The 25,676-nt window shown below is 33.0% G+C and overlaps 1 protein-coding gene across 1 annotated transcript in view; it reads right to left on the reverse strand.

Annotated features, from left to right (window-relative positions):
• Positions 1–25,676, reverse strand: part of LOC124369884 (putative serine/threonine-protein kinase STE20-like) — a 44,505-nt gene that overhangs the window by 7,043 nt on the left and 11,786 nt on the right. The window contains exons 4-6 of the mRNA XM_046828023.1: positions 24,822–24,990; positions 17,122–17,386; positions 5,706–5,948 (exon numbers count right to left, since the gene is read on the reverse strand). Of these exons, the coding sequence (XP_046683979.1) occupies positions 5,706–5,948; positions 17,122–17,386; positions 24,822–24,990 (677 nt within the window). The remainder of the gene's footprint in view (positions 1–5,705; positions 5,949–17,121; positions 17,387–24,821; positions 24,991–25,676) is intronic.

Genomic DNA, 25,676 nt, shown 5'->3' on the forward strand with positions numbered 1-25,676 from the left:
GGGACGACGAGAACCTGGGTGATAAAGGAGAGCTGGTGCCACACGCAGACGGTGCAGCAGCGCTTAACCTTGCACTACGATACTTAGAGCAACAGGCTACTGCTACACCTGCCGATATCATGTTTATCACACGATGGTGAAACTACGCGTCATCCAATGCGACAGAAGACAATAACTGAATTTATATCTTTTAACAATTAATATTGTACTCAATAATAATATTCAGTACTGTACGTCCAATTTTTTGTTTGATTTCACTTCTTAAACAGTAATTTAACTAACTCATACTTAACCTATAAGTTTCAATTTGGTACTGTATTTAACTTCATTATTTATGTACTGTACCGTACACAATTTGTCTTAATAAAATACTGTATGTCTATTTAATTAAAGTTTTCTTTGTTTATGTACGAAATGATGCACCCATTTTCATTTTTTAAGTAATTAGTTCCTATAAACTGTTCATTATCGTTATAAATAATTCCTCCTGGACCTGTTCGGATTAACCGACGTTCGGATTACACGTGTTCGGATTAGCGGGACTCCACAGTACTTGCTGGACTGGACTATAACCAAGAGAGTTCGGCCTCTGCACCTGATGAAGTGCGACCAGTAGATGACGCAAGATCACACTGGCTCCGTAACGGTAAAAATGAAAGCATTACATACTTGCTGGACTGGACCGTAACAAAGAGAGTTCGGCCTCTGCAGCTGATGAAGTGCGACCAGTAGATGATGCAAGATCACACTGGCTCCGTAACGGTAAAAATGTAAGCATTACATACTTGCTGGACTGGACCGTAACAAAGAGAGTTCGGCCTCTGCAGCTGATGAAGTGCGACCAGTAGATGATGCAAGATCAAACTGGCTCCGTAACGGTAAAAATGTAAGCATTACATACTTGCTAGACTGAACCGCAACCAATAGAGTTCGGACTCTGCACCTGATGAAGTGCGACCAGTAGATGATGCAAGATCAAACTGGCTCCGTAACGGTAAAAATGTAAGCATTACATACTTGCTAGACTGAACCGCAACCAATAGAGTTCGGACTCTGCACCTGATGAAGTGCGACCAGTAGATGATGCAAGATCAAACTGGCTCCGTAACGGTAAAAATGTAAGCATTACATACTTGCTAGACTGAACCGCAACCAATAGAGTTCGGACTCTGCACCTGATGAAGTGCGACCAGTAGATGATGCAAGATCAAAACTGGCCCGTAACGGTAAAAATGTAAGCATTACATACTTGCTAGACTGAACCGCAACCAATTAGAGTTCGAACTCTGCACCTGATGAAGTGCGACCAGTAGATGATGCAAGATCAAACTGGCTCCGTAACGGTAAAAATGTAAGCATTACATACTTGCTAGACTGAACCGCAACCAATATAGAGTTCTCGGCCTCTGCACCTGATGAAGTGTGAACATTAGTTAGTTCAAGATCAGACCTCATGAGCTGCACAATGTACAAAAGGCAAAAATTACATACTTTTATATTAATTAGAACCGAGTAAGTTTGGACTCAGCAAATTAAAAAAAAAAGTCTGAACATTATTCGAAAAGTGCGGGAACAGAAGTGACTGTTGCTAAGTTCAAGTGTTATGTTCAATACCACCAACATAGCAGTGCAAGAGCTAGAACTCTGTTTAATCGTTGGTGCGGATAAATACTTTGTGTACTTCAAACTGAAGGTAGAAACTCTTAACAGTGGTGCACTTGTATTTTAATAATCCAAAGTAATAGATATTAAGAAAATATCGAAAAAGAGCTGTCGCTATCAACCTTGGGAGAGCCAATCATCATTGGCAGAACATAGACGAGGCGAATTTCGCTGACCACTACTGGGTGAGGGATGAGGGACACACATTCCATTCGTAGAGGAGCAACCATTTTGACAAAGAAACTTTGTATAAATTAAGTTTTGGTAGTTTTCTTATATACATAATATAACTTTATATTTTACCATTTTGTTAATAACAGTCATAAATAATTAATTTAATTATTTGAACATACCTTAATCTAAAAATGTAGAACATATTTTAAAGAAATTGACCAAGTCTTTTGTTGACTGTATATATCCAATTTTAAACTTACTACTTTTATTGTTAATACAAAGTATGTAAAGATTTTTAGCTGAAATTTATACAATTCTACTTATGTAACATGCCCACAATTCAAAGGTTTAACGCACAAGGAATTCTATGCACATTAAACCTGAAATCTTAACAATAACAAAACAATTAAATTATATTTCATTTTAAATCCAACAGTGAAAAGTTAGATCCGGCACAATAGATAAGTTAAGTCAAATTTTTAGAATATCAGCGCATTTAACATTTATTTATGTCAAATCACGTTTATTTCCACACAAAAAAATGAAAGACAAAAGTAAATCTTTACATTGAAAATGGTAACAAATGCAGCAGTTGTATATCTAATTAATATAAAATATACAAAAGTATTCTGGTAATAGACTTCAAAATAATTAACATTAAATAATTTACGCTAAAATAATATAAAAAAAAGGACTTATGTCACCATAAATAAATCAATGTAATGAATTAAGAGATAAATTGAAATATATATACACACACACACACATATATATGTATATATATATATATATATACACATACATACATGCATACCTAGTATAAGCAGCATTAAAATTTGCTATAACATTTCTGAGTAATTTAAAATAATATGGGAAAAGAGCCTACATGGGCCTTAATGGCCTGTGCGTAGACTCGAGTTTGAAATTGTTACGATTCGAATTTTATCTTGAGCAGAGTGTAGATTAATTTTATAATGTTTAATTGAAAGAAGTCATCTGAAGCACAATAACTGATGGATATGACTTGGAATTCTGATAATTAACAATATTGTAGAGAAAAGTAGACAAAAACAAATAAAAATATTGAGTGAACAAAAATTCATAAAAATAGGATAATTACTTAAGTAAATGAATTTTTTCTATCTATAGTTTGAAGAAGAGAGGAAGGGGGACAATCCCGTCAGTCAGTTATCAGATACTCTAGGTCCGTCTGTAGTCAACAGAGATAAGTAACTGGGGCCCTCTCACTGCTTATGAGAATCAAAAAATTCCTTGACATTTTTTCTTAAAAACTTCAAGAGTGGGAGAATCGAACAGCTTGAAATTTCTGAAACTATTAGAATAATTTCGATATAAAATGTGTGCTAGATAAAAAACTGTTGTTCACAAGTGATTTGTGTTGGTGAATAGTGTTTAATTCCGACTATATTTGCATATTTTGTGTTATAAAAATGCGGAATCGTAGAAAGAATTGAGTCAAAATGTTTGTAAATATGAATAATTAAGACTTTAATAAATTTTTTTTTTTTAATTGGCAGAATTCCTGTATTCCTGAAATCAGAGGGATACACTACACTTCGCAAAACCGGCTTTTCAGAATAGATTTCTGAACTATATCTAAACTTTTAATATGTGAAGGAAAAAGCAGCCCCCCCAAGCTAGAATGCCATAAGAATAAAGGGATTGCACATAAGCAAAATAAACGATTTTAGTTTTCTTCAAAACTCAAAATGCCATTTAACTGCCTAAAAGCAAATATATACTTTCTTGCTTTTATTTTTTTTTTTAATTAATGTGATCTATCCATTTCATTCGAGAATCAAACAACACACCCAAATATTTGTATGACAACACTTTCTCGATTTTATTACAGGCACAGGCATGATTGTTACAGTGATTATTACAATTAATGAATAATTAAAAACGTGTAAGTTGTAATCTGAATTTGATGTAAGAGAAAGGAGCATAAATTTAGTTTTTTGAAACGTTAAGTGATAAAAAACATTTTGGTCCATCCATTTTTAATTATCATGAGGTCATTTAAAGATTTTTATTTTGAACATCCTGCCAAGATTTTACCTTTGATAATAATTAGTGTGTCGTCAGCAAAAAGAAATAGTTTACCATGAATCTGCAGTTTTGAAATGTTAATGTATATAAAAAATAATATAGGGCCCAGAGTGCTTCCTTTGAACTACACCATAGTCCACAGGAAGCTCATCACCATTCACACCGCAGACAGACACAAAACTGCCGTCTGTCCGCAAGGTAGCTCCTAAACCATGCTAGTAAATTCATGTAAATTTATAATTTTTTAAACTGGTTAGGTTTTTGATTTAAAAGTTAGAAAATTAACTACATTTTTAATGTTCTATTTTAGCAATAAAAATTTAAACTTCCAGTAGTACACTTCTTATGTAAATTTGGTAAAAATCGATGACTTTCCCTTATATATTTTGTAATGTGCTTTTAACATTGTTTCAGGACCTCCTCCCTCGGAATGTAAATAGTTACAAAGACAGATTGTTTCACATAAGAAGCCTTAAACTGATTAACCCATTGGCTACCAATGACGTATATTGGCACTGCCCGTCACACTAAGTTCATAATTTTCAAGTCAAAAAATATTACTGATATTGATTATTTTTACATTTGTCAATACTAATATATCAATGGTCATAACATGTTCGATTTTGAAGCTGGCTGGCTCTCTCGAAATTGATTGTTGTTTACTGTTTCATCTGTTGATTGTTTGTTATGATTAGCTGACGTCTGAAATGATGTTGCTGTAAAATGCCATTGTTCTCTTCAGAGAGTTTTAGTAACGTGACGTGCAGAACAATCTCAATGAAAGTAAAGTAAAAATAAAATGAGTGATGGTAACCTTGATGACGAAATTATGAATGAAAGAGAGGATGAAGAAATTTATAAAAATTATATGACAAGGCCTAACCTTCAACTTGGGTTATGGCCAAGGCAAGTTAATGATCCACATAATTTTATTTTTAGTGGTAGATCTGGTATAAACCTAATTGTTCCTAGGCATCTGAATATTTAAAATATAGGATAATAAAATACTATTTTAACGTTATTTGGTAGTTTAATATTTTTAATTGAGCCTAAACACCCACAAAATGAGTTCCATAGCTAAATGAAATATTAATTCAGTACCTGAGGGTAAAAATATTTGATTTTTAATTGGTAGCCTAATGGGTTAAAAGATATGGAAATTGACAGAAAAAACTTAATTAACTTTTACCACAGCTTCCTCCAATCATGTTGTAAAATAAAAACAACAAACCTAAGATTATAGGCTTCGATCTCAACACTGAAATGTAAATTTGCATTATATAAACATTTAAATGCATATTGAAAACCAAGTAAAAAGAATGGAAAAAAATACCAGTTCAGTTTCAAAATAGTAACTATGAAAATAAAACTCATGGAGACCTACAAAACACAAGCTTTCCCATGAGTCACTAAAGCATTTTCAAATATTTTGCTAGTCCCACAAATTTTAAAGTTATGTTGATTCAAACTGGTGTTTTTAACTCTTTACACTAGTGGTATACTTTTTGTAACATACAACAATGGCACAGGTCTGAAATCCTACTACCCTTTCAAATCATACATCATCAATAAAAATCTTTAAACAAAGAAACTGGTATAGCAAAAAAAATTTAAATACAAAGATATGTTTTGTCGTAAATAATTTTAAAGGTGACTGAGAACTAAACAGATTTGAATTTCATACTCATTTTCATTAATTAAAGACGATTAAACTTAATGTAATATTATGTATTTGAACAAAACATATCTTTTTAGAAATGCTCAGCTTTACTGTCACGAAAAAATTGAGATCTGCTTACCTGGCTGGTATACAACGGGATCAGTTAAGTTCAATAGTTGAAGGAGTTCTGTAGAAGGGTGGCCTTGGCAGCTTTTTATAAATCTGTGCTTCAAGGCACCTGAGGCAGACAGTCTGGCATCCCCATCAATGCAGAGTGATAGATCGAGAAAGTTTTGAAATTCTTTGGAGAATAGCTTCTCCCTGTAAATCTTGTTCATTTGTTCCATGCTGTTGTTCTTTACTGTGAAATCTTCATCAGAGTCTAGAAAACAAACAAGAGTTTCACAATAATTCAACTGGTAATACAGAAAACCCAAAACACGATTAATATTTCTTGAAATGTAACCAACATACAATTGTTGCTTTTGAAGAACAATTTTATATTAGAGCAATAAAAACTCTATTGATAAACACATATCTTTTATGATAAATGGAAATAAAGTATTTTACTGTTCCACAAAAAGTCAACATTAATATTAACCGTTTGAATGCCAAGTATTTATTGAGTGGGTGTACTGAAAAGTGCCAGATATTTATCTAGTGGGTGTACCTAAAAGTGCCAGTCCTTTTGAAGGCATTTTGCAAGGTTTCAGTACAAAATTCAGTTTGATTATCTAATAAGCTATGAACATATTTTTTTCTCTCTGAAAACTCTGTCTATAATTAGCATAAAAAACAAAGTCACTATAACATTAAATTTAGGAATAGCAAAAAATGGACTTACCTAAAAAAATTCCAGAATTTATTTATAAATTTCATGTTTCAACCAAATTATCATTACAAAAAAATTCACATCATTTCTTTGTCCATATCACTGGCCCATATTAAATTGTCTATAAATCGTCTTCAATAACTAGTGAGTTATACAACTTTTAAGTAACTGAGAAATATGCGTCATAATCTGTTGACAGTGATGCCAGTGCATTCTAGATTGATTTTCGTTAAAGTCAATTGATCGGAAGTATACTATAACAATTTATTTTTAAAAGAATAGTTCTTCATGAACAATTTAATATATTAGTTTAAAAATATAAAGTTTTTGATATTTAGTGATTTTCCCCCCCGAACATCCGGTAAAATCGGACATTAGCATTTTTCACATAATTTTTGACATCTGGTAATATCAGACGTTGGCACTCAAAGGGTTAAACAGACAAAATATATCCTTGTAGATCCGTTAATCATACTAATGTTGAAAATTAGCATGTATAATGACTGACACGTAAAACCTTTTCTATATTGGAAGAGCTATGAATATGGGTGCGGGCTTCATAGCACCTAATCTTTTAGCACCTAATCTCATACCACCTACAGAAAAAAAGTCGTCATTTAGGTGCTGTGATATTTAGGCGCTATAAGGTTAGGTACTGTGCAACGATCCACGGTTCGTTTAGGTGCCGTGAGACTGTTTCAAGTTTCAGTGTCACAGCACCTCTCGCTTTGTTCCAAAGGGGCCTTGGTGGGGACAGAGGGGATGGAGGAGAATCCAACCTTGCCCCTCCACCCCGCTCCGACGACCCGCCATTACTGTCCTCTACAGCAGGGCGAGCAGTCGACAGCACAAGGCGAGGCGACCCGGAGATAGACAATTGTCTCCTCGCACAAGAGAAGGGTCCCGTGCGCATGGCGTTGTGCGGCGGGTTGTTGATTACAACTAATAATGGCACCACCAAAAATTATTTACCTTGAATTTGAATGAATGTTTAGGCCAAACCGCAAATCTTGCACATAATCCAATAATGTAAATTATTTGTTCATCTAATTTCATTATGTTTTACATTTTTATATAAGTTTTTATCGTCATTGGAATTAAATGTGTTCAAATCGTATATTCCGTGCACTGAAACCGGTAATAATTTGCATTCAAATCTATATAAAAATAGGCAAAGCCTTAAATCATTCATCACTTATTCTGCAATTTTCCCTACGTCAAAGTAAATATTTTATACACGTAAGTATCATGACTTACATAAAAAGCAAATTTATTTGGATTAAAATGTAACATCCATAGGGAATTTCAACCATTAGAAGAACTATAGTTTAGCTTTTTAACCTCCCAATGTTGTATAACAGTGAAATTTGACTCACGAGTTTTATACTTTCAGCCGAAAAATCTAGCTATTTCATGCCAAACACTGCTAGATAAGTGTTTTAATGAATACAAGTACTATACATATATGATGTTTTTGTGAACCAAAATACGAGATTACTTAAAATAACCCGAACGATGTTAGAAGCATTGAAAGACTCGACAGAGTGTAACATAAGTGGTAGCGCACAGACGATTCTTCTTTATCTTAAAATCAATAGAGTTCTTATTTAGACCAATAAGAGCATATGTACCAAGTTTGAAGTCACTAGGGCCTTTATAATAAGAGTTATCGCACAGACGAACGCACAACAAACAATTTCAATAAAGCCTTTCGATTCTTCATAAAGCGTTAATAAATAGGCGGTTCTTTACATTGCATTAAAAAATATATTTATTTTATAATATTACTATATAAACTTATAAGTCAAACTGCAATTTTCTATAATTCATTCCATAAAATAACGGAACTAACCTGAGCTTTTTATAGTAAAAAAATCAAACTGTACAAAAATGGATTATATTAGTTTTTAATATTTAACTCAATGGTGTTCTCCGTGTTATCAAGATGAGTGATTGTTGCCGTTTGCGACGATCTTCTGCCTGATGTGAATGCCTGTTTGTTCTCAATGTAAAACAAATCTACACTTCGTTTGTGCTGATATTTTGAAAAGCACATGGAATTGCATGGGACAAGTACGTCGTGAATCATGGATGTGTAAGAACTGCTGCTCAGGTAAGAGTAAATAGCAAAAATAAACAATTACTAAGGACGTTTTGGCCAAATTGCAAAGAAGTTTTGTCAAAATGGAGGATACCGTTAAGGCTCAATTTAAAAATTTGATATTACTTTTTAAGGAACAAATGGGTGAATTTAAGGAGCCCATACAATTTTTTTTCTATTTATTATTGCTCTTATAAATTTTTTAATGCTTATAATTACATTTTTTTGTACATATTGTTAATGCTGCTTTATTCTACAGTATATTATAATAATCTCGTGGTATACCATTTATTAGATTTACACTGCTTTTGGCTAGTTTATGAATTTAGTTTTAAGTGAAGACAATGTTATGGAAATATGAATTGGACAATGAACACTAAGATAATTGTAATAATTATGATTCAACTGAACTCCCGCACGCGCGACTTGAGGTGCACTGGGAGGTAAATTTTATTTATATTATGTATTTTTAGATAATAAAGAAGATTGAACTTTTAACTTGAAGTTGAAAAATTGATTTAAGAATATTATTTTAATATTCTATTAAAAATTTGCATATTGTTGTCTATAAATGGCATGAGTATACATTTAAAAAAAGTGAAGATGTCTAAATTCTTTCAATCTGGCTTATGGGCTTATATGAAATAATATCCATAGTACGATTACAAATAAGACCTACATATTACACATAAAAATTAATCACAACATATTCTTATTTTCGACAAATTTTTAGTAATCCGTTGAAATGTTAAGAAATTTTATAAGAAGAGGTGGATCAAAATAGTTGCCTGGAATATTTTACAATTTTAAAACTATTCTAATATTGTTTCATAATCGAATTTTAACTGAGTATTTAAAAAGTTGTTGACACTCAGTTCATGTTCGTAAAACAGGCAGAAACATTTTAATACAAATTAAATTTCAGAACGGTGCTTGATCAGTAGATACGTAGACAGGCAAAAATTTATATATATATTTATATATATATATATATATATATATATATATACTAGCAGTTACCCGCGGCTTCGCACGCAATTTTCTGTTGAAAAACTGGACAATATATCTATGTATTCTTTTTCTATAACATAATAAACAGTCTAGAGATAATCGATAGTCACTCGAAGCTATTCCAATCTCCTGATCCAATTTAGATTTAAGTTTAAAGAACAGAGATTTGGGATCCTGAAGTCGTAAAGTGAAACAGTTTTTATAAGATTAGTATTTCCCTCCCACATTCCATGTTAATTTATTGAAGTTCTTCGATGGCTTCAGTAAACAATAAGAGTTAGCCTTTTTATCCCAATGACGTAAGTGTATCGTACAACTCAAAAATTGCTGCGGTCAATATGGGTCTGTTCTGGTCGTTTAAATTCCCCCTCGGTCTAATCTATTTACAGTTCCACAATTGGTTTATGCTGTTGCACTAACCAAAACAATGGTCTCATACGTTGGTTTCGGAATCTAACTTAGGTTAAATTTTGATGATTAAGTGATTTTGATATTTTTACCGATCGCTAAATATGTATTAGGGGTATATGCTTCAAGTATTAGGGCAAAATTATCTCCATTTGATTTTCAATAACTACAGTAAAAAGGCCATACACAATGTTAAAGGAACTAACCAGATTAGATTACGTTATGTGCAAACATTCACAGCTTTATACAATAAGGTAGTTTGTTATAACAGCGTATAAATAGCATTTCTATTGTATTAGATGGATTATTGATCATTGGCGCAATCTAAATTTAAAATTAAATTAACTTTGTATTTGCAATCTACATTACACTACTGATTAAGCACTTTACAATAATTCAATATTTACTCAAATCTAAATGTAAACACATGTTTCTGCTTCTTTGATAAACTTCAGCTGAAAGTGTTAAACAGCTACTCTAAGTGTTAATTCAGACCAAAAGCTATACCGGTTCCAAATTTCAGCACAATCCGTATAGCAGTTTCAGCGTGATTCGAGGACAAAACATCTTAACATCTAAACATACAAACATCCAAATATCCAAACATTCAAACTTTCGCATTTATAATATTAGTGGGATATATATCTTATTACAGATTGCGCCAGTAACGCACATATAAGAGCGTGTCTTGTTTTGGTTGTTCAAAAGAAAATAACAACTTGTTATGAGTCTTTATAAAAATTATTAATCAGCCTGCTATCTCTGAATTTTGGTGTATTGGCGCGAATATCTCTCTTAGTAATGATTGCATAACAAATTTAAATTAATTTTTAAATTACATTGTCAAAGCTGAACATTCATAGATTAAAAAATGAATGTATGAGACCATGTTAAACAAGTCTGTGAATCTTAAAAAGAGGATGAGGACTATTAGAACAATACTTGAAAAAACTGAGAACAAGTATACAGTAAGACTTTAGAAGACCCATATAATATGACATACAGTGCAAGACGACAACATCAAAAACGTATATTAACACTTTTGTTGCTGGTATATACTGAGTGAGATCGACTACTCTCAGTCCTCCCACTGCGTCGTAAGAAGTTTGCCGCAGTCTACTTGTAGACTGATTGTTGTTAAAATTAATCTTCCTGATTTTTGAGGATCAAAGTTATTAAATTGTTTAGGACGCAATCTCAATACCTCTTAAAATGTTCCATATGATACTATTAATAACATATCCATTTCATTGTAATCTATTTATACAGGATGTATTACATAGGAAAGAAATAAAATTTTATAATATAGAACAAAAATAGGCTTTCAATCTCGGTTTTTTTATTGTATATAAAAAATTATAATTATCAGAAATAAACTCTAATTATTGCCTGGCTCACTTGCCTACATAACGGGCATTGGAGATTAACCTGGCAACCATGCAGTGTGTCTCAGCACTCAGTGCACTGGCACAAGGCACAAGGAAATACCACATGTGTAGACCTTTGAATCAGGCACACTGCACAGTTACGAGGCACGCAGCAGGAGTGCCTCGTGAAAAATACAACAAATATTGCAATTTTGTCTTCTGAGTAATTAATAACATGCCTATTTTGTTTTTTGTTTATAATCTGCAATGCTCAATAAACAATATTATATTTATTTCTGCTATTATAATTATGCAAGTTGCTAGTCAAAATTAATGATGACATGTTTTTTGTAATATACAATACTGAGTCAAAAATATATAAATTTATAAAAGTTTCCACCAAAGCTTAATAAAAAGTGGTTCACAGTGTTCTAGTGGTTGTGATTTTGTTATTATTCTGATAGCTTTGTTTTTCAGGATAACGATTTCATTAATTTTAGCGCTATTACCCAATAATATTAGGCCATACCTTGCTATTGATTAAAAATAGGCATAGTATGCAGATTTAAAATATTTTTCAGTAACACAATTTATAATACGTCTAAGTAAGAAAATTACTCTACCAAAAATATTCCTAGAAATTTAGCACAAGAAAAGAAATAATTTGGTGGTGTGTCAATTGTAGGGGTTTGTCGTAAAGTAAACAAATGTTTTGAGTTTTGACTTCATTTAGTAAAGATCCATTTGATCACCACACTGAGGCTTTCTCAACTGATTCAATGACAAGAACTTGTAGTTTGTCAAAAGTTTGTATGGATATTCTAAAGAGTTGTGTCGTTAGCATATAAAAGAGATTTTAACCTAACAACGGTAGGAAATTAATTTATATATAATAAAAAACATAATAGGGCCCAGGACTGACCCTTAGGTACAACAATCCCCATCACCAAATTGTTGGACCGATTTCCATTAATAGAAACAAACTTTTTCGCCTGCGGTTAGATAAATAGTCTTTAAAGAACTCTTTAAAGCCGGATTCCCATTAATACCGTAATAGTTAAGTTTTAAGGCCCTGCTCAAGTCAAAATATGTTACCTGAGCAAAGGCTTTAATCTCAAAAGTGTTTAGGACCTCCTTAATTAGTGAATAAAACTGCATCAATGGTGTATTTTTACCTCTTCTATTGTAATAAATTTAGATTGATTGTCTCTTCTATTGTAATAAATTTAGATTGATATTATTTTCCAGATACGCAAAAGGTTCATCATGTAAAACAGTTTCTATTATTACAGGACAGGTAAAATTTATACTGGGCAATAGCTCTCAGGGAAACTCCTAGACCCTTTCTTAAGAATCGGGCAGAATATACATATAGTTAATGGGTTCAAAAAACGTATGATAAATTCGTTAAAATATATTGTTAGATTTATTATAAATGTCTTTGCTTTCTGAGTTTTTAACTCTTTTTGACAGCTTTAATGACCTCATCAATTGAGACTTCTACAAAGATAAATGTTTTTCTTTCAAAATATGGTAATTTCTTATTAAGTTCATTCTATTAACACGAGGCTTTTTGATACTACCCTTTATTTGATGTTAACCGAATTGATAAAACAAATGGTTTAAGTTACCTGGAGTGATATTTATTGATAATGTCGATTGAGATGCTCAATGGTTGTATTTTCGTTTATCTGCACCGAAAACGCCTTATATTGGCGTTAAAAACCTCTCCCCAGGCCTTATAATTGGTTACTGCTATTTTATATTTTTGCGACAATTGTGAGTTCGCAATCTTCTACGGACTTTTTATAACATTTCTATAGATTTTAAATAGTTAACACGAAGCCTGTCACTAGTAGAATGTTTTGTCGATTTCTCCAAAAACAAAAATTTCTTTCATTTGGTCCAGTTCCCCACTATACCAATAATTTTGATTTTGACCTTTAATCTCACTAACTGTGGAACGTTGTTTTTCACTGTAGAGTAAAATGTTTATTTAATGAACTGAAATGGAGAAATATGCATGAACGAGTTTTTGGGTAGAGAATACTCTTCCATTACTAAGTTACGACATTCCAATCATGTGAAAACACAATGGTTTGTCAGATCATCAATAGAGAATTATGGAAAAATTCAAATAAAATGTGTCACCTGTACTTTTGGATTTAGCAAGGTTTTAGATGTTTCAGACAAAGTATTCTTTTGAATATTTAAAATAAGCCCATTACGATCCGAGAAAGAAAAAATAAAGATGTTGCATGAAATAACCTGATCTAGGCAGACTAAAAAACATTATCAAGACAATGGGCTCCCCGAGATTACAAAGGAAGTTTACAAGAAGGAAGTAAGGAAGGGAAGTTTACAAAGCAAAACGTAGTTTTTTATAGCGGGTAACTACTTCCATGAAAACGAGTAATCTAGGTTTATCTTCTTTAACATACGTTGTATAATCAATTTATATGACGAGAACTCGTGTGTGTGTGATGTGTGTGTGTGTGCGCGCGCGTGTGCGTGTATGCGTGTGCGTGTGTGTGAAATTTAAAACTTTTTTCGGATAGCGGGAAGATGAAAAATAATAATATACTTTTTCTAGGGTTTGCAATTTTATATTTCAGTCGCTATGGTAGTTAATCTTCATAAAGACGCTATTGATTTTCTGTTAAAGTTATGAGGCATGTGTGTGCCACATTTTATGTACATAGGACATAGGGAAGATCTTCTAAGAATTCCAAGTCCATTTCTACCCCTATGGGTGGATTACAGTATATTAATGAAAGATGTAGTTATTGCTATGTATAATACACTGTATAATTCAAAATGAATAAGTAAAGCACCTAGGAGGAAATTACAGGATGGTTTACTAGAAAGGAGTCACTTTAGTTCAGATATGATAAAGCCGAACTTCTATTGACAGTCAAGCTCCACGGGAACTAATATGGGCTCAAATTAAATTTACATATCGCAAAAATAATAAGTCGTTCACCATTACTTCTATCACAATAATTTGTAAAGAAGCTCTGGAAAAGACTACACCTGATTGTTGGATGAAAGTTGTAGAGAATAAAAAAATAGTTATTGATAACGCTTGGACCAATAAATGATTGCTGGGGAGGCTGTAGAGAGACTACTAATATTTTGACTGGGGGACAGAAATTCGTCGGAAGGCTGTGTCAGTGAACATGAGGTAAACAGTGAAAATATAACACCGATAACAAAGACGATGGTGATGGGATTATGGAAGGTATTCGGCCGCTTCGCTTTGAGGAATATTAATTTCCCTCAAATTATCTGTAAGTGAATTTACAAATATAAGTTTAATTAAATGTTTGTTTTGGGTAAATGGATAATTTAATTGCCTTTCCTTAAATTAATAAATTTACCAGAATCATACAAGCCTAATTTAAACATTTTCCTGTTGTGGTTTGTGTAAAAATAAAACTGTCGATATTTTATCTTGTGATTTTGGCACACGGGGCAAGTTGGTATGTGTGTTTCATTAAGCCATAATGTAGTAAGGTTCCGGCACAGTTACTGTGTACCCTCGCTTGTTCTGCACCCTCACTCATAAGTAAAGACTATTAGTAATAAGCATTGCGTGATTTATAACTAAATACAAGTCTAATGAGTTTCCCAAAAAACTTGTTACGCCTTTAATTATTAACTTAGAACTCTGAATTATCAGTATGTCGTTCTTTTAAGAGACATACAACTAATTATATATTATATTTTTTAACTGTAATTATTTTTGAATTAGGAGGAGTTAAATTGGAGAAAGCTTAAATTTAAAAGAAAACTGTGTTTTTCTTCATATTTTTGATTATCGCAATCAATAAACATATCTAAAATATCTCACTTTCGCTATAATGTATAGATTAATACTACCTAAGCCGTCAAACTTTTTCAGATGTAATAAAGGGGTATATTTTAATGTGGTAGACGTTTTAAGTGAGATGTTTAGTGTGTGTGAGAGAGGTCGCCGGGATTCGGTAAAAATAACATAATATAAATTCCTAAACGAAAACGTCCACCGCCTTCAATTCTTCAGGGGGAGCGCGTTAATGCAACCCGCACAGCACGTGTCAATAACCAACTCAGAGCTCTCCCCTAACCACGCGACTCAACGGACGGTCGCCCACTGGCCACGGACAGTGGTGGGCGGCCTACCCCTCCGACGATCCCCACCACTCCCTTTTAGGTGGTGTGTGATATTAGGTGCTATTAAAACTCCAGCACGATCTTAGGTGCCGTGCGACTCTCGGGCATTTCCTTAGGTGCTGTGAGATTAGGTACTATAATATTAGGTGCTATGAGAATCGGTGCTATTAGACGGTTAAATTTTAGGTACTGTGAGATTAGGTGCTATTAGATTAGGTTGCTGTGAACCCCCACGAATTTTGTATATGTTAAGCAGTTTTGTTATTTATATTTAAGGAATAAATTAATTTACCACAATTGTGTCAAACTATTGTAAATTTACTGTATACAATATGATGTTGAGTGGTAAAGAGGGCTTGATAGCCCTAACTCCGCCTCTTTTATAAAGGCATTTTTCATTTCATTTCATAGAGATATTTAGAGCTCTATATAATAATGACTTGACATATTTTTTTAGGATGCGGCTTTATGCATTTTTGTTGTATTAAGCACAATGAGGACTGCTTTAAGAGTGTCTGCTAGTAAGTGCAAGTAGCTTGAGATTTGATACTTCAAGTATTGATTTTATATCAATGTTTTTTGGAAAATATGCAAGAGAACTGTGAACGGTATATAAACCACCAGGGCAAGAATGGAAGACATTAAGATATGCAGTTATCTTTACTGTACCACTTAAGTACAAATTGTAAAAAAAAAAAAAAAAAAAAAAAAAGTAAAAAAAATTGTTTGGCAGAAACAAATGGATTATTAAATAGGTCTGTAGGGTGAATTGAGAGACAAGCTGCAGTTGTTGACCAGAGAGGTCTATTATCTCTTAGCACCCTAATTAACTCTTAACGAGTAATTGTAGATAGCCATGAAATACATTCATGAAGAATTGCACTCCAAGTGATATTCACTTGTTCCTGAAAATGAAGACCTGGCTAGCAACACAGCATTTTGAAGACGATGAGGAATTCCAGGTACGCGCCACCGAGACAGCAGAATTCTATGACACAGGAATTGCAATGCTTGTCCACAGCTGTGATAAGTGCCTGAATTTGTGTGGTGATTATGTAGAAAATTAGTATTTTAGTCCCTCTTTCACATGTATATAATAAAATGTTCTTGTGCTTGTTTTTCTTTCTGAAAAGCCTTCATTCCTAAAATCACTAAGATTAAGTTGTCAAATCATATGTTTATACAAATATTTTAACCACCTCATACATTAATAATAGTTTATTAATGACTGGTTTTACAAAAATTTTAATACAATGCTCTATTATAAACTCTACGATATTACAAATAGGACAACAGTCAACTTCTTTTATGAACCCTAGAATAAACCTAGCCGAAGACGAACATACTATTCGACACGGAAACGTACTATTATTTTTAATTACTTGTTAGTTACCACACTTATACTCTAATATTTTGTTTTTGCAAAATCGATAAGATAACTATAAAATAAAATTCAAACCCAAAATGAAGTTTGATCCACTCCAATGATCCTCTATCCTTTTCTAATGGAAACAGAAGTTTTAAGAAATTAAGTGGGCTACCCAGCAGAAGAAAATCCCACCCATTAATCTTTCAACTTTTGGTCAGTGTCAAACTCACTCTTGCAACTTTTAATCGTGTTGTTCCGCTTCACTACCACCTTGCAAGCACTGTTTCAACATTCCCCATTATGTGTATTTACCTGAGGAACTTTCAGAGAGAAGAATCGAGTTAACACCTTGCCCACACACTGGAGCTGGCTGACGAGGCAAAGCCTGTTGGCTGGAGCATGCCTGATTCTGTTCCAGATATTTGGAGTCCCAGACTTGGGGACGGCGATCTTTAAGCTTTTTCACAAGCATCATAGTCGGGTTGGTGTCCTTGTAAGGTGCGACGCCATTGGCGAGTTCACACGCTGTAATTCCGACACTATAGATGTCAGACGTGTAGGAGTACCCTGTGCTATCCTGAAATATAATTACACTTTATGAAGACATTATGCTCACAAGTTTGAAATAATATTTACTTTGTGGCGTAACTGTTTTAACCCACTGAAGAGCTGGGCTCGTCACGCAGCGGCCGGGCCTAACAGGATGATGAGCTCAGGTCGCAAAAGCGGTCTGCTTTTAAATTTCCCTCCAAATAGTTCTTTTAATGTCTGATAGATTGGGCAATCGTCTTCACTTGTCAACTAAGAGTATTTAACAACGGTCTACGTTTAGAGTTTTCAAAAGTTTTATAAATAACCTACAGATCGCAGTTGTATGTCGAAGTTGAAAAATCATTCATATGAGTTTACTCTCTGCTTTTTAGCGGTTCTGATTGGGTGTTTTCCTCAGTTGTTATTATAATACTTTTGAGATTAGTGACACAACGAAGACGCAGACGTACATGTTGGCGGGTTTAGTCTAGACAATGGCCCGGATGTTGTAATTGCTTCGCCCGAGCCGCTTTATTTAGACTATGATTCAGACATCATCCTGCCACCCTGCTCGCATGTTATCGTTCCTACATCACGGATACTCCAGTAGGCCCATGTTCCATCTGAACGAATACCTTCACAGCTGAATTTTCTAGTATACGATAGCGAGCGATACTGTGGCGCACCATTGCTGTTCGTGCGGCCACTGACCGTAAATTAATTCGTGCCCGCTGGTGCCCACGCGCCAAAACAATACGATCCGCAATGGGTTAAACAACTTTATGTTCTGGCACAGTTCTGTATTAAGATTGCTGCATCACATTAGTTTTTATATTCATGTTATACACGACTTGTGTCAATGGGTTAAACAACTTTATGTTCTGTATCAAGACTGCTGCATCACATTAGTTTTTATATTCATGTTATACACGACTTGTGTCAATGCTTTTGTAAGCTTCATGACAAACATTCATATTTGAAATAAAAAGTTTTAATATTAGAAAGCATATCACAAAACATAACCGATAAAAAATACTTTAAAGTAGTCTTTTGATAAACAGAATCTAAAAAAGTAATGAAAACAAACTGTTATGTAGTGGAATGCAAATAGTTTTTTTATGTATAAAGAATATTAGACCAGAAAAATACATAATATATGACAAAACCCACAAAACTCACAATAATGGACTTAGTACATCCAGAAATACATAAATGATAGATAATAAATGATACATTCAATATTTGGTTCGGTTATGTAATTGTGGCAGCCAGATCAAAATATATTGGCAATTAATAAATGGTATCACCACCACTTTAGCTTTACCAACATTCACAATGTTCTGACCTACCTTTATTACCCCTCTTTCAAGGTGGCATTTATCAAAATAAAAATAATTTACATGCTGTATGAATCATAACATAATTGGCAGCATTTACAATTATTTCTTGTAGTCACGTATAAGATCAGATAACTAAAAATTTACACTATCCTATTTTTAAATATCATAATTAAATGTAATATAATAATTGACCATTATTACTGGCTAATAGAGTTTTTAACACACATTTCGAGTATACTATTATATTATATATCACAAAATAATAATAACAACATCAATGCAATGTAAAATATATACATACACAATTTATGGTAATTGAACTAAAAATTTAAAATTGACTAGAATTAACTAGAAACAGGTTTTTAGGGCAGTGTTTTTTCAGAGAATAGAAAGTGCTGGCCATAAACAATACTTTTATAAACAATTTATTTAGTCACACATATTTGAATGAAATATAACAAATAACTGTACACTTTCATTGAAACTACTAGAATGACTCTTGAATTTTACTTATTACTTTCAATGTTATCATGAATTAGCTGTTATTTCTTGTATCATGTGAAGGTTATCTGTGGTTATCACTAATGGGCTTTAAAAAAAAAAAAAAAAAAAAAAAATATATATATATATATATATATATCAACTCGATTTTCATAATATTTGTTTTAACAATAAAACAAATAATATAATACAATTTTTTCAGGCAAAAATATAATACAATATATTTTTAATAAGTGTTAGTTCGAAATTTGTTTAAAACTTTTGAGTCTCATTAAAAATTGTCCATATTAATTATTTTTTACATATTTTTAGTCATCCCACATGAAAGGCCATGAAATTATGAACAAAATTCATGTATAATAATATATTTATCTGTAATAAAATTAAGTCAACAGTAGATCAACAAACATTTATGCACTTGGCAGCAATACTAGAAACAATAAAACAAATACAAAAACTGCTATGAAAACATCCAAATATCAATATAGGTATTATTACACTAATAAATGTAAACGTATACCACTTTATGATATTTTTTATATCGAAACATAATTACAGAACGAAGTAGACAGTGATACTAGCCAAACGCATAATTCGCATCTGACAAATTCATCGGCCGACAGACCATAACAATATCATCGATACATTGAAACATATAGAATGCAGCTATATGGCTACTTGGATATTTCAACTGTGTACTGTATTATACAGGGCGCTTCAAAAAGGACTTTACAACTTTGAAAATTCATATAAAATTTATTAAACAAGGTACAGAGCTGGTTTTGGTGTTGTTTTAAAGGAAAACAGGTCAAGTTTTAACTCGTGTAGTCCGCTAGTGCCTAATCGCGCCGCACAAGCGCTAGTGACAGTTACGTTAAACATGGCTGCCTTCACTGGACCGGAGCGTGCTAGTTGTGTGTTTTGGTTTGAAGAATCGAAGTCTGCGACAATAGTTCAGCGTAATTTTCATACCAAGTACGCTAAAGATCCTCCTAGTAGGCCTACAATTTATAAGTGGCATAGTTGTTTTGTAGAAACAGGGTGCTCAGTGAAACATAAAAAATCCTCAGGTCGTCCAAGCACATCTGACAAAGTCGTTGAGCAAGTGAGACAATGTTTTGCAAATAGCCCTACGAAATCGACCCGGCATGCATCTCGTGAGCTGCAAGTACCACATACGTCGGTTTGGCGTGTGTTAAGAAAACGTTTGCACTTGAAACCATACCGATATTCGATTTTACAAGCAATTAAAGACACTGATAAGATTGCCCGTAGGAACTTCTGTGTGGATATGTTAAATCGAGTGGATGATGATGAACATTTCTTGGACAAGATAACCTTTACTGACGAGTCCACTTTTCACTTAAGTGGCAAGGTAAACACACATAACTGTAGGATTTGGGGCAGCGAAAATCCACATGAAACATTACAACATGTTCGTGATAGCCCTAAAGTGAACGTTTTTTTGTGCGTTGAGCAAGAGGAAAGTGTACAGCCCCTTTTTTTCCAGGAGAGAACCATCAATGGGATAGTATACCTTGATAAGTTGCAACAATTTTTAATATCACAGATCGATGAGGATGACCGAGAACGAAATGTTTTCTTTATGCAAGATGGCGCACCACCACACTATCTGACTGATGTCCGGGATTTTCTAAATGACCGCTTCCCAGGTCAATGGATTGACCATGATTGCATGGCCTCCCGTTCCCCAGACCTGACACCGCTAGATTTGCCAGTACCTCCTTTGCCGGCCACTCTACCTGAACTTAGAGCAAGAGTTTACGCTACTGCTGAGCAAGTTACACCTGAAATGCTAGTGCGAGTCTGGGAAGAAATCGACTACCGATGGGATGTCTGCAGAATAACCAACGGAAGCCACATAGAACATCTTTAGTTTAAGGTAAAAAACTTAAAGTTTTTTCCTTTAAAATAACACCAAAACCAGCTCTGTACCTTGTTTAATAAAATTTATATGAATTTTCAAAGTTGTAAAGTCCTTTTTGAAACGCCCTGTATATACTGCCTAAATGTGGATCATCGTACCAAGTGACACCGGCAATTTACAAGATTTTTACCGTACCTAATATGCCGATGCCATGGCACTAAAAGGGTTAATTATGTTCGGAGTGCTCCACACACAACCAGCCCAAATCTTAAGTATAGATTGAAAAAATGAAATGGACAGTCTTGACAATTTAGTGCATTAAATATGTAATAATTAACATACAGATCAATCATACAGTCATTTACCCTACTTTTGAACAGTGAATAGAAAAATGAAACTTAGCGGATATTTCTAGTTCAATAGTGTGTACAACTTTTTGACATATTAAAAATTGTCAAGCATTTCCTCCAAAAGGGGGTGTTTTCTGACACAAAAGTTTCAAATTGTAACACCCTTTTGTGACACATTTTTAGATGGTGAATATAAAAACAAGGGTTTTTGCACAAAACCTATCCCTTTTAGTCTGTTTTCGTTATTTTCTAGACAACAGTTAAAATTTAACCCATTTACAAAAATTCAAAAGTCCTATCCAAACTGTAGAAATATTTAATTGGTACTAACTTCTCGGGTTTTCAATCATTTTCATGTATAAATACATGATAAGCTCTTTATAAAAATACACAAGAAGGAGATTTTGTGCCAATAAATACAGTGAAACCCAGTTATAACGTTTTCTCACAGATACGGCCCACACTGGTGTTATAAGTGGAAAACTTTACAAGCAAGCTCTGAGTTGTATGGTATGCAAAGTATTATATAAAGCTCAACAACTAAAAACACCTTTGTTTTAGGTATTTAACCCTTTTAGTGTCAGAGCATAATAAAACAAGTTTGTCTGAAAGATGCCAGAGATTTCTCTCAGATTTCAACAGCTGAAAAATTGAATTTAGAAATAAAACGTTTAAGTAAAATGGAAAACAAATAATAAATCTTATATTGAAGTGTAATATTATTTTAAAAATTATATACATATATATATATATATATATATATATATATATATATATATATACTTTTAGTATAAATTTTTCAGTTGAAACATGAGAAATAGCACTTTGAAAAAAAGATTCCAAATAAAAAGTTTTTATTGATATTTTAAAAACCTTAGGCTGCAGTGTAATAAACGGCCACCGACACAATCAGATGATGATTATCGAATTATATGGAATCGTCGATATTCATGACCATCCAAAGGACTGAAAGTAAAATGTCAGACCAAATAATGTAATAGATATTTCAAAGAACAATCAGTTTTCAATCTTGAAATTAATGTATAAATATTAATATAATTTACAAATAAAAATGTAATATATATTTACAACAAAACAATAACATTTACTTATGTATTTTCAAGGATAAACGTAACTGCTTGTGAAACAAAGAAGACACGTAGTTGCCGCCTATTTTTGCCGCCATTAATCAATAACAAAACACATGATTTTAATTTTGAATTTATTTCCAGAAACGTTTTTATTGTGAATAAATTTTGAACAATGATGTCAAATTGAATTAAGTTTTAGGCTTTAAAAATGTTAATATAGAGAAGCTGTATTTTTATATGTAACAGATATCAATTTGATTTTAAATTGTATAAAATAAATAAACTGTATTTAACCCTCCAGCTGGTATGAAACGAATTTTCGTCGCCAAAGGTCCGTCCGATTTGGCAACGACGAATATTCGTCGCCAAAGTAGACATGTACCGTAATTGAAATTTTAGGCAATTAAGGTTATATAAATGATTTTTATTTGATATATTCTGGAAGAGCAATAACTATAGTACCGATTTACTGTTCTTACTTCGATTATTGCCTTCTTTGTTTACCGTAAAACATCATTTTTTATGACAGCTGATGTGAACGTAGTACGGGTCAACCACATGGTTGTGAAACTGTCAACAAGTACCGGGTTTTGTGTTACGAATCCAATAGTATTTGGTGTTGTTATTATTGTTTTTTTAGCTTTCTTAGGTTATAGTTTTAGTTGTACAGTATGGGTGAAAACTTTAGAGATCGATCAAATCATCTTAGAGAGCTCGCAGGGCGGGACCTAGGGACGCTGAGTGAAAAATGAAACTTTGTATATATTGTACATATGTAAATAAGATAAGATTAAAATTTATTATTTTATTTTATTTTTGTTTTATCTGTCATACTTATATAAGTATAAATGCAGTCAAGAGATTATGTTTACCCATGAACGATAACATTTAATTAAAAATGTACGCATTTTTAAAAATAAGTAAATATGGGTGCTTTTTCATACAAAGCCCTGTAACACATACGTTTTGAGGTAAAAGTTACTATAATTATATAGTTTTGGAATCAGGACAAAATTTCAAATAAGTTATACATTTACAGTTTTGATGTAAAGCTTATTGCTAAGCAGTTACACAACGGAATATTTTCAAACAAAATTTCCTAATAAACATTTTTCTTACATTTTGTAAAAAAATAAAAATATTTTTCCATGGAAACAATAAGATATTGTTATTATAATGCTCTCCATATAGTTGTGAATACATTGACATATAATAGTTTATATTTGGACTAACAGTTATGAAATGTGATACATTATAAGAAACGTCTGCGAGGCTGTTAAAATAGAGCCACCAGTACAGAGTGACACCATTGCCAGTTCTAGGGTTAAAGTAATCTTGAACCGGGTAGTACTATTACTTCACAGGGTAGACATGTTTTCATCTCCTCACTACAAACTGGACACCTCGATTTAAAGGAGCTAGCCCCTTTTATTGCTGTCATTTAAAACAATGCTCAGTATTGACAGTAAAAAGTTCTCTCGTAAAAACATTATGAGAAAATACTAAAATTGTCGTTGTCACTAACCTTCTCCTACATGAACAAAATAACAAAACAGCTGGTAATGATGTCACAGTCTAAATAAAGAAAGCTGGCAATGATTAATTATGAATATCTATAGGTCAAATGTTGTATTCGATAGTATTGATATTTAAAATCGATAATCATCATCATCTGATTGTGCTGGTGGCCACTTATTATACTGTAGCCAAACTTTAATAGAAAGCTACATTTTCACTTTTTTAAAGTTATTACACAAAATGTTAAACTAAACATCTAATTAATCTTACAAAATTCCCATGAATATTTTTTCTTGTAATTTGATCCATTCTGATTATACACCAAAAAATTTATAATGAATTTAAAAAATTATCATAGTACAATTTTTACTGCAAACATTCGTGTACACGGACGTTGGCATATTTCGGTTGTTATGGAAACCTCCGTGCATTTAGACGTTGGAATTTCTCAATAGTTTTCCAAACGTCCATAACGTTGACACTAAAAGGGTTTAGTGACCATAAAATAAAAATAGGCAATTTATATTTTCCCAGCTCATCACTAAGTGTATGGATGAATTGTGAAAGTTCAGTCCACAAACAAATTAAAAAATTACTTGGTACCTAACCCTCTTTTGTGTTATCAATAGTGTTGTGTACATAAGTTTGTTACTGCTGTCACATAACTGGATTTATTTGTATCTAAAATTTAATTCAAACAGCCGTTGGAAGAAGTGCAGCTGGGTGCAATGTTAACAAAGATAATTATGAAGCTTAAACAAAGAGAAGATTGTTTCAAATAAGTAAATCTTACCTGCTTGATGATCTCTGGGCTAAGCCATATCATATTCTTTTTCATGAATTCGATATTCTCAACAGAATACGTTTTTGGATCAGTTACATTCATTTTTAACATGAACCTGAAGCTTGTGAGGACGGCTGCTCCTGATTCACTGATTAAAATATGGCTGCCTTTAACCGACCTGGACATAGTACAGAAGTTACATCAGTGGTACCACTACACATTTCCTACAGTGTAATACAAAGAAAGAAAAGTTGATTTGGCCACAGAACGTTCCAAAATTACTTATATACAGTAGAACCCCTCATATCCGGCCTCGGTTTTACCGCACCTCGGTTTATCCGGCCACTTCCCGCAAGCCAATATCGAAATTTATTTACCACGGCTCGCAGACGCGCAGTTGCACGCACTAGTCTCCTAAGACACTTGCGTTATTTTGGTGTATCTATTTGTTTACATTTTCCTGTGTTGTCCTCAGTTGAGCTAGTAGGTTTAACCTGTAAACAGTTCGTTGATTATTTCCAGTGCGGTTAGTACAGTGCAGTACAATTGTTTTGTTTCGTCAAGTGCTGTGTACTGTAGGTTGGTTTATCCGGCCGAATCGTTATCCGGCCAGGGGCTCGGTCCCGTGGTGACCGGATATGAGGGGTTCTACTGTATGTTGTATTTTTACACAAGAACACTTACAGTGTTCAATTTCAAAGTTTAAGTCCAATGGCTAAAATAAGTTTGTTATGGCCTTTAGAAATTTTAATGTTTTTTCTTAAACATGAGCTGTACGCTTTGTACCTTTAAACTCAAATTTATTCCAAACCAAAACTAAATCATTGACAAAGTTTTATATATTTCTAGTTTAAAAAGAAGTAA

The sequence above is a fragment of the Homalodisca vitripennis genome, chromosome X, assembly GCF_021130785.1.
Source record: "Homalodisca vitripennis isolate AUS2020 chromosome X, UT_GWSS_2.1, whole genome shotgun sequence".
NCBI lineage: Eukaryota > Metazoa > Arthropoda > Insecta > Hemiptera > Cicadellidae > Homalodisca > Homalodisca vitripennis.